This window comes from Anas acuta, chromosome 24 (genome assembly GCF_963932015.1).
Source record: "Anas acuta chromosome 24, bAnaAcu1.1, whole genome shotgun sequence".
Taxonomy (NCBI): domain Eukaryota; kingdom Metazoa; phylum Chordata; class Aves; order Anseriformes; family Anatidae; genus Anas; species Anas acuta.
Genome location: NC_089002.1, coordinates 970,839 through 981,660, shown reverse-complemented (window position 1 = coordinate 981,660; position 10,822 = coordinate 970,839). Strand labels below are relative to the sequence as shown.

The 10,822-nt window shown below is 41.0% G+C and overlaps 1 protein-coding gene across 1 annotated transcript; it reads right to left on the bottom strand.

Moving 5' to 3' along the window:
- Positions 1–1,540: 1,540 nt before the first annotated feature.
- Positions 1,541–3,963, bottom strand: LOC137844106 (parathyroid hormone 4-like). The gene is made up of 2 exons (XM_068660085.1): positions 3,819–3,963; positions 1,541–2,988 (listed from the first exon to the last, which is right to left on the bottom strand). The coding sequence occupies exons 1-2, from the start codon at positions 3,905–3,907 to the stop codon at positions 2,595–2,597; spliced, it is 483 nt and encodes a 160-aa protein (XP_068516186.1). The 5' UTR covers positions 3,908–3,963; the 3' UTR covers positions 1,541–2,594.
- Positions 3,964–10,822: the final 6,859 nt, after the last annotated feature.

Here is a 10,822-nt window from a genome sequence, read left to right as displayed (position 1 = left end):
TGAGGGAATAGTGTCTGCCCTCAGCAAGTATGTGGATGACACAAAGCTGGGAGGAGTGGCTGACACACCAGAAGGCTGTGCTCCCATTCAGCAAGATCTGGACTGGCTGGAGAGATGGACAGGAAGAAACCAAATGAGATTTAATAAGAGCAAGTGTAGAGTCCTGCACCGGGGAAGGAAGAACCCGAAGTATCAGTACAGGCTGGGGGATGACCTGCTGGAGAGGAGCTCTCAGGAGAAGGACCTGGGGGACAACAGATTGACCATGAACTAGCAGCATGCCCTTGTGTCCAAGAGGGCCAAGGGGATCCTGTTGTGCATTAAAAGGAGGTCAAGGAAGGTGATCCTGCCCTTCTACTCTGCTCTGGTCGGGCCTCACCTGGAGTACTGTGTCCAGTTCTGGGCTCCCCGGTACAAGAAAGACAGGGAGCTCCTGGAAAGAGTCCGGCGGAGGGCCGCAAAGATGATATGGGGCCTGGAGCATCTTCCCTATGAGGAAAGGCTGAGAGACCTGGGTCTGTTCGGCCTGGAGAAGAGAAGACTGAGAGGGGATCTCATCAGTGTGTATAAATACGTGATTTAGGTGTGGGAGACAGGGGTATTTGGCCAGCCTCTTTTCAGTGGTTTATGGGGACAGGACAAGGAGTAATGGTCACAAGACAGAGCACAGGAAGTCCCGCACCAACATGTGAAAAAATTTCTTCCCAGTGAGGGTGACAGAGCACTGGGACAGGCTGCCTAGGGAGGTTGTGGAGTCTCCTTCTCTGGAGATGTTTAAGGCTGGTCTGGTCACCTACCTGGGCAGCCTGCTCTGAGGAACCTGCTTTGGCAGGGGGACTGGACCCAATTACCTTTCAAGGTCCCTTCCAACCCCTTTGATTCTGTGATTCTCTGTGGTGGAGGGAAGGTTGTTTTGTCCTTACCCACTCAGGGGTGACATACATTGCGTCACCATGTAGTGACCACAAGGGTGAGGCATATGTGCTGGCATACCAGTGCCTCAGCCTCCTGTACCTGAGGCACAGAAAATGGTCATGCAGGCTGAGGGAAGCACATCTGTGAGGGCAAGTCGACTGACCTGCACAGTATGGCAGACAGGACAAGGCCTTTTCCCAGAAATTATGAGCTTTTCGAAGTCAAGTCCTCTTGGTGTCATTGCCTGACTCTAATTTAGTCTCCAACAGTCTGGAGATTTGTTAAGGGGAAAAAGATCTGCCATAGCCCAGCTCAGCAAAACTGTTATTTGGGCAGTACAGTCTGTTTTTCTCTGAGCGTGCTTCTGCTCCCAACCTTTGCTTTATCATTAACATCTGAAATTACCCATTTTAGTAATGGTTTGATTGGCCTTGGAGAATCTAATGGGGAGATCTCTGTGAAACAGCACAGTGAAAGAAAGGTGATTCCGTATTCATCCCAAATGTATGGAGATTAAATAAAATGAAATAATCTTTTGTTATATTTCTACAAAAAAAGAAAAAGAAAAAAGCAATTCAGAGGGCGAAAATGTTTTTATTATTGACAACATCAAGGAGTTCTTGGGGTCTGAATCTATCACTGAGAAATACCCTCTGCACATGCAGTTGAAGTCCATCAGCAGCAGAGGAATTTCAAGATTTAAAATGGTGTGTATAGTCCCCATGTAATGGAAATGCAGATATATTTGTAACACAATTGACAGATTTCATTTCTGAAAGACTGATTTTGCAGTTAAACTGGACTTTGCTTTGCTTAGGGAGAGCTGATCACTTTGACATTAAAGGTGAATAGCAAAATAGAATCATGTGCTATCTGTTTCTCCTTCAGGTAATGCAGGTCGCATCAAAAAGTTGTTTTTCTGCCCAGAAAATGTAATATGCTGTGGGAGCTCTTGGAGGGGTTTTCACAGAAACAGGGAAAAAGTAGAAAGTCTTCAAATTAAAGGCTCAAATATGGAATCTGGAAGCTGATTCTTATCTCTTTCACCAGCAGAAGAAGGTGAATATCTAGTGCTTAGGCTGGGAATGGTGGGATTAGCAACCTCTGTGGCCTGGCAAAAGTTTGCCCCCTGAAGGAAAACATGAAAGATAAGAGAATTCTTAGAACACTCTAAGCAATAGAGAAGCAGGAAAAAAATAATCATTTGGACCTAAAGTGTAAATGAAGTCTTACTACTGCAGAGCAGGGGCAGAACTGCAGGCAGGTGTGAAATAGAAGACAATCATACTAGGAGATAACTGCTTTCTTGGAAGTCAAAACAGTGAACTGAAAGTGAGCCTGTGAACATGCAGATTAATGAACCAGACTTCCTGACATGCCTGGGCTGTAGCTTTGGGTCTAGAAAGAGCTGCCACAGCCCTAACATACTGATAACAGACAGATAGGGCCCTGATATAGAAAGGAAGATTTCTGGCCTGTTAAAAATCGCCCCATCTCACAATCACAGTACTCAAACTGCCTGCAAGGGAGGGAACCCAGTTCCTTAAAAGGCTCTCTGTTCAACATGTAGGAATAATTAATGGAACAGATGAACAACATTTTTCTTTTGCAGTTCACCTTTGCACTAGAGTTTTTCGTTACATCAAATGTCTAAAGCGATAGACTGAGCTGGATTGAGGCTAGTGGGAAAAGTTCTGTGGCTGGATAATAGGATTTCCCTTTCTGACCAGCTCTTTGATTTGAAGGAGGTCAAAAATGTCTTGTGGGTTCCAATTACCCTTTGGGGTCTTCAGATACTGCAGCAAATCCAGCTTCTTCAACAGGGGGAAGCCTTGCTCATTTCCTCTCAGTTCAAACAGCTGCTTCATCAGGCTTGAAGCCTCACCTCTGCCGATGCTGTCATAGAGATCTTGGCTCTTCTGTGAATCCCACATGGCATCTGAAAGTGAAATAGCCCTGCTGCTGGCTGTGTGCACACTACCTAGAGCATTGTAGAGCCACATCAGGCGCTTCAGCCCTTGAAATGCCCTCCCTTTGTCATGCATGAGCTGATGCTCCGTCACTGCTCTTTTACTGCAAAGAAAGGGAAAAGTTCAGTTAGCAAACAAGCACAGCTGGGTCTAAGCTCCTATTTCAAAGTCACATGGGAAGCTGAAATGATGTGCGTACAGCCATTCCCAAAAGGTATACTTCGAATTTCCTTTAATATATATATATATACATATATTTATACATAGTAACTGAGGAGACAGTGACAAAATGACCTTAGCAGGCTTAGAGAGCTCCTTGATCTTTCCCAGATTTTAGTTCTTTTCAGAGGTCTAAATACCAGAATAAAATTCCTTTTTCATAGCTGTAATGTTCTAGGATTGTTGAATTTGTCTCCTTCCTTCAGAGCTATAAGTCAGGAGCAATTTAATTGAAATCAGTGGTGTCCATGAAATTAAAACAAATTCTTATTTTCTTAAGACATATCAAAATTTTTGAGCCAGGGAAGGCAGACTAATTCTAGGGTGCAAATATTTCTGGATTTCAGACTGTTTAGATGGAGCTCGCTGCAGCTATAGGCTTCCACTGCAGATTTGGATCTGAGTGGGAACCTAATTAGGAGATTTTAGTAAGTGCCATTTTCGTGGCTTGCCTTGAACATCCTTGTATGGTTTGTTGCACCGTGTTTAAAAACATCACTAGAAATGTACTTAACATGGTGTAACTGATGAATCTAAAAATGTAATTGTTATTATCTGTACTGCATAAAAGGTAGTAAAATGCTGCAGTATCAAATGCATAGAACTGTTCTTCTACTATGCCTGGAGTAAATGACAGCAGTGAAGAATACAACCTGTTAAATCAAAGGCAAGCAGTCTGCTAATGATACTATGTAAAAAGATGATATTGCTTACTTTTCAGTGTCTTGAGATGTCGCAAAACAGGCAAAAAAAATCATTGCCAAAAATGTAACCATCTGCAGAGATCTCTGGGGCGGGAACATTTTCTCTCTTCTTCAGATCTGATCAACAGGACAAGAAGTTGATAGTATGACCAAAAATCTTTCTTTCTCTTGTCATTCGTTCACCTGGCAACATGAATTTCAGCCTTTAAGCACTAGTAAAAGTGGAGCAATATACTATGTTACATCATCCAAGGACCTCCCATAACATCACAGGTGGAGTTGTAACATATACCAGTAAACAGCGAATAGATTACCTGGTAAATTCCTACGTTTCTTTGCTGAGAATCCTAAACATCGTTTCTCCATTTGCAGGCACAAGAGATTATTTCATTTGGAACTGGCAAGAGATCTTCATAATAAAACTTAGCAGAAATGTAACAAAAAGACCAGGATTGCTGCATAAGAAGTTTGTCATAAAACAAAAAGAATTTAAGACTGGACCATGCTGATCAAGTTAAAAGCAGTCCTGGGGATTCGGACATTTAATAATGCGACCTTTTCCATGAGCAATACAAGTGCCATTACTGACATACAAATCAGCCATTGGGCATGAGGATCATAGTAGACCAAAACCTGATTTTTTATTTATTTATCTTTTTCCATAAAGAAATGGATTTCTAGCTCAGGAGACACAACTACAAAATGTAGAAAGATTATTCCCATCTAAGTTAGAACTTTATTAAATTATGTATCTGCCTCTGCTGTTGGTATGTCTGTATCTACCCATCTTTTCAACCCTGCTGCTCCTTTAGCATCAGGTCTATCAATAAAATTTCAACACCCTTTACACTAAGTACTGTACCCTGCTTTTAGGATTGGCTTCAGCTTGTCACTTTAGTTATTTAATAGTGTATCCTGTATTAATTTCTGTATCAAACCCGAAATGGACAAGAAAACAAAAAATTGCAGCATATAAATTTTATATAAGAATAGTATAGATATGTTCCCATATAATAAGGCTACTCATTTTCTGAAGAAATATATATATTTTTTTTATAGAAGCGGTTTGTGTTAATAAAAAACTCCATTCAGCATCTTCCCAAATGAATTTTCTTTATACAAATTTGGATATTAAAATATCAATAACTGGATAAAAAAGCCAATTATATCATACATTTGGTTAGAAAAATTAAGCTTGTCCTTTGTAAGTCTATTCCACTCCTTTCTGAGTAATTTCCTTGGACAATATCAACTTAAACTAGACATTAAAGAAAAATGCATACTAGGTCTAATTAAACGATCTGTATTAAATACAGATATATACACATGTATACACAAATAGATACATGCGTGCTTATGTGCTGTATGATATTTTAGGCTATGTAAATGTAGAACTCCTGCTCACACACAGTAGTTAAACTATGGTAAAATACTGTGATGAACAGTAAACTATTTAATAACTAAAACGCATCTTCAACTTAAAAAGTTAACATCATCTACTTACTGTTGATCTTGCAGAGATTGTGGTGAAGTCCTGATCTGCACAGATGTGTCTACTTGCCAGTCTTCTTGTGATGTTCCAGTTGCAATTACAGCAAGTGCCTTTCACCTTCTTTTATACCTGCCCAGCAACCACAGAAACAATAGAAATGATCACTACAGCACTTTGTGACTAAGACTTTTCCTCTCATGTTAGTGAAATGAGACAGCTCCTTGTTTCCAATTATAATAAATCTTGGATTCTGAAATGTTCAGCTGTGACTAAGGAAAAGATCACAAGTTTGTGGAAAGTATCTTACACTTTTGCTGGCTCTCCTGATTTTGTTTGTTTGTTTGTTTTTGTTGTTGTTGTTGGTTGGTTGGTTTGTTTTGTTTCTTGAGAACTTTTTATTCTAACACAGTGTTACTGTACCCCAAGGTGATGGTAAAGCAATATTCAAACTTGTTCCACTATTGATCAAGATCTCTGGTATGCAAAAGAGATGACCCTCCTTTGCTGTCCTCACGGACCCATGTATATGATACTAATATTGCACAGGAGGAATCTAAATCAACAATACTGATGAATTCTGTAATGCAAGTCATCACACAGTTAGCATGACAGGACAATTACTGGCAGAAAATCTGAGGAATTTGTAAATAACATCCCACTAGATTTTAATGCTCAGTACAAATTTCATTTAAACCATCAGATTGTACAGTAAAACGTTTGTTTTAAAACTCAGAAAATGAGGAGATAGGAAGAAGACTTATCAACTCATTAAACAATAAAAATGCAAGTAGTAGCTCAGGCAAAAAGCCAAATTCTGATATGACTTGAAACCATGCAACGTAATGAAATATAAACTTTGATACTCACTGTATGATCTCTAACCAGATAATTTTAATAGAATTTGGATGCTCAGGATGTGGATGGACCAGACCATTAGGCTGAACCACCAGTCTGTTTAGGAGGACCAGCCCCTATTTCTCAAAGTGAATGCATTTATCATCTCTGAGCAAAGAATCCCTGGAAAGACTGAAGAGAAAAGAGAAAACTTGCTTAGTGTTGTTGTAAGCTACCTATTCATTTCACACAGACACAACCTTACCTTCCTGTTAAACTCAGTCTCGGGTGAATACAAATGCATTGTCTAACAACAGAGACAGGCCCTATTAGCAGTGCTCTTGCCATCTCATACTTTCTTGCAGCTTCTGTGGACACTAACTTGCTTTTTATTATATTCCTCATGACAGCATATTTTGAGCCCCACTATTTCACAGCAATCAAATAACCATTCCCAATTACATGAGCATGAATTGTTAGTGTCACTCATTAAAGAATACAGAGTGTATCACCAATTTAAAATGACATTTGTTAAATGTTGCTAAAGCAGAGGTCTACTTATCTGCTTCTTAGTTTCCAGGGCAGCTTGCAGTTACACTGAATTATCTGTCCATGAAGCCAAAGCTATAGTTACATCTTTAAGGAGTAATAATGAGCATTGATCAAAACCATGTCTAAAACATCTGGTCTAATTTATCCCTGAACTTTTCAAGTCTCCATTACATAATGGGCTTTCATTGAATGCAATTACTGTCTCAACTAGAAGAACTAATATTGCATTAATCCAAGTGACTGCAGGTAGATCAGAGAACTGGCATGGGATCAGTAAATGGGCACTTCAAGCATTCTATAATGGCCAAAGTGCATTGCCGTGGCTACCTGCTTCCATTGGATGTTTCTTTGTACCCAACGTCTTAGAAGAAGTTAAAATAACTTTCTAAAACCTCCCTAAGAGGTGTACATGAGAACAGACTGTGCTGAAGTAGTGACACATCTTTGAGAATCACCCAGTGCAAGGACTTATTGGCACTTACAACACAGAGGGAACAGATACATGCGGGGATTGATTTCCATGGTTTGCAGTATTTCTAAAGAAAACATAAGATGTCTTGATTGTACGGCCACACACATACTTAATGCTTCTGACTATGATGGAAACATTGCTAATTTCACAAGGAGAAATTGTACAAAGAGCAGTGTTACTAGGTGAAATATCCAGATGGTATAGATAAATCTCTCCAAAAGCCCTGAGACATCTAGTGCAGAAGAGTCCATTTTACCTGGGAAGCAATCAACAAAGCCAGCTGATTGGAATTTGTTTACCTTGGGCCTCCCTCAGAGCCATCAAAGGTTTTAGTCCTAGTTTCATAGGCTTTTGCTCCCACGCTCTAGCTTTTCCTGGGCTCAAAGCCTGCTTCACATTCACACTCTGCTGTTTTGTCACCTTTTTCAGCAGGAGCATTTGAATGAGGAGGGCTGTGCAAATTATGGTTTCCTCATGAGTGATTCTTTTGTTTTGCTTTCCAGTCCTTTCCCCAGGGAGCCAGGTGGGGGAGGAAGGGAATATGGCTTGCTGCTCAGCATGAAAGAAAATGGAAAGAGAAAGCCTGGAGGCCCAGCTGAGGGGGAAGAAAGAATGGGGGGAAGGAACAGAAAGCAAAGAAAACACACAAATAGCTTTGTTAGGGCAAGGGGGATCCTCATGCCTGGAATTTTAAAACTTAATGAAACAAAATTGTACTGCCTCAAGAGAGATCCTCTGTACGGAGATGGACAGATGGATCTGGTGCATCTTTTCCATATGCTATTTTCTATTATTCACCAGCAAAAGAAGACTTGGTGCTTCCCTCACATAAAAATCCACCTTGTTTGTCACCATCCCCCTCAACTGCTCTTAGCCTACCAGACTAAAATTCATATGAGCTGTTCAGTGTGGTGTGTGGAAAGAAAGGCACCGCCCTGTTGAGAGGAAACTGTTTGACCACACTTGGATGGTAAATATAGTTCCCCTGAGCTGCTGGTGAAACAGCTGCTAATGAATGGCTGTTCTCCCTTCCTGGCCTCAGTAATTGAGAGATGAGAGGAAATAACACCTCACAGCAAACCCGGAGGCCACAGAGATTTTTGCACTTCCGCACCCTCATCACTACTGCTGTCACCATTCCTTTGCCCCCCGGGAGGAAGGAGCCAGCAGCAGCATCACCTTGGTAACCATTTAAGGGAGATGAAATCCAGTTTCTTGAAGCAGCAGGCTCCATCTAGGCCTCCCTTCTTCTCTGGTGGAGGGAAAGGGCAATTTTGTGCAAGTCAGAGAGGTGTAAATAATTGCATTTGCAGGGGGTAGGCTCCAGGGTCAGCAGATAGACTATGCGAGCAGTTGTAAATCTCAGCCCCTAACCCACTACATACTGCATCATCACAGAAAGAGCTCCAGGGGATTAAAATTAGAGTTGAGCAGCAGTGAGTCAGGCTTACAGAATTAATTTTTAATTTACTGATTTCAAGTCAGACTTAACAGAAGTACATGAGACTCACGGCTCTATCTGAACACGGTATCGAAGGTAATGATATTGTCCTGTAAAATCTGCCCTGGAGCCATGCCTAGGTCTGATTCTTTTTCCTTCTCCCAAAAAAGTCTCCAATACAGAATGTTTTTTGTGTGCAACAAATTCAGGTGAAGCTGAGGCAAAGCCTCCAGTCCCTTGTGCCACTTCTGTAAGCTTAGCCCTGGCTTAAAAGGGTTGCAGCATACCTGGAGAAGTGCTGGGAACCTCGACAAAGCAAAAAAACAACAGGAGGGGTATCTCCCGGTGCCAAGGGGCCTGTCTCCCATGGTGGGATCTGCCCCTGCCAGCCCCTACAGATGGGAATGCTGCCATCTGGTGCCCTAGTCCTGGTTCAGCTGGGCCAGGTGAGGAGGTGGGCAGGCAGGTGCTGACCCCATGTCAGTGAAGGGCTGTGGCTTATGGGCAGCCCTAACTCCTGCCGGAGAAGCAAGGGACCCTTGAGTTTACCTGAGAATCAGCTATCTTTTCTCAAGACCAAAGAGACTAATGCTAGAGAGGGTGCCAAGTCATTAATGCTTGTAGGACCAAGAAGGTGTTTCTTAAAGGACCAAATGGGCCAAGAGCTGGTTGAGGTTTCTTATTTCTTTATAGTGGCAGCAAATGGTGTACTGGCCCTGAGGGAGTAGTGTGTTAGTTGTCACATGCAGAGGTCATAGGGCTCCCAGCAGCAGGTTCTGGGGTCATAATCAAAATCTTGCCCCCAGATGTAAAATATGCGGAAGGAGATGGGACCTCAGCAATGGCAGAAAGTTCACACCTGGGAAGACAGGGATGAAGAATCTCCAAATAATTGAGATATGTCAATCAAGTAAATACAATTCTCACCAATCAATTCGCAATTGCTGAGTCTAGTGGGCATGCTCTGCCTTTGCACTGGATGATGAGTATGTCTAAGTTTAGGCCTATGATGTATAAATTAAATTGTGGCCGGTTTTTTCACTCTCCCTTTAATAGAGGTCTGACACACAACTAAAAGCTTTTACATGAGTATTAATGTGTAAAATTTTATGTTTCAAAAGTGAGGGAATAAGGAACAGGGACTTTTACCCTGTAAACAGAAGAGCAGCTGAGGCAAGAATATGCCTGAGAATATACAAGCTGATTTTAATATATCTATAGACCAGACCAGTGTAAGTCATTGTTTTTGTTGTTGTTGTTGTTTGTTTGTTTGTTTGTTTTGTTTTGTTTTAGAAAATAGCCTTTATCAAAATTAATCTATTGGCAGCATATGAAAGTGGGTTGAATTCCACAAGAACTTCACAACAAGCTAGCTCAGACATGACTGTGTATGGCTTTCTGGCTGAAGTGAAGGCTTATCCCCTCTGACCAGTTCTCATTGTGTACATGTAATGACATTTTCTAGCAAAAGACCTTTCTGTAGATACAACCAAACCAATAAATATGTATTTTTGTTAGTTATCTAGCTTCACATGAGGAGGAGCTGTAAGATCCTACTGCTGATAGACGTATTCTGCTGTAAATACTCTTTGTCTTCCTAAATATCTCTTCCATTTATCTCACAGTGGTGAAGTTTCTTCCAAACCATAAAGGCAAGAATATGTTAATTTTCTTATGTGAGATGTAAATCTTAGAAACAATGATAGCACCTCAGATGTAACACCTTATTTCATGTTGGTCTGGTCTTAGATTCTAGTCTGGCCACGTTTTAAAATGGAAGACTGTTTCACAGTAATTGTGCAGGTGTTAGGTACCTTCTTTTGTATCCCGTCTTGGCCTGCCTGTTTAACGTAGATCTGATCGTGCTTATAAAGTCAATGATCTCACCTTCCTTTTACAGAAGATCTGATGGATGTAAAAGTTAACATGTATCTTACAACTATTGCATGTGAATCATACCTTTTTACTGCAAAAATAAGAGAATTGCAATGCAACATGATTTTTCATATACATATGAACTTGGAGTAGGAAAGAAAGTCATGGAAGACAATGTAGTACACATACAGATGTGTGTATGTGTACTAATATAGTGACACTCAGAGCAGATTCGGGATTTAATCTTTTTTGGGAACAATGAAAATGCTGATTTTGTGCTTTTGAGTAACTAAAATGTTGTGCGGCTGTGTTCAAGCATCCTAAAGCTGTCTGTGGAAATAGGTTTCT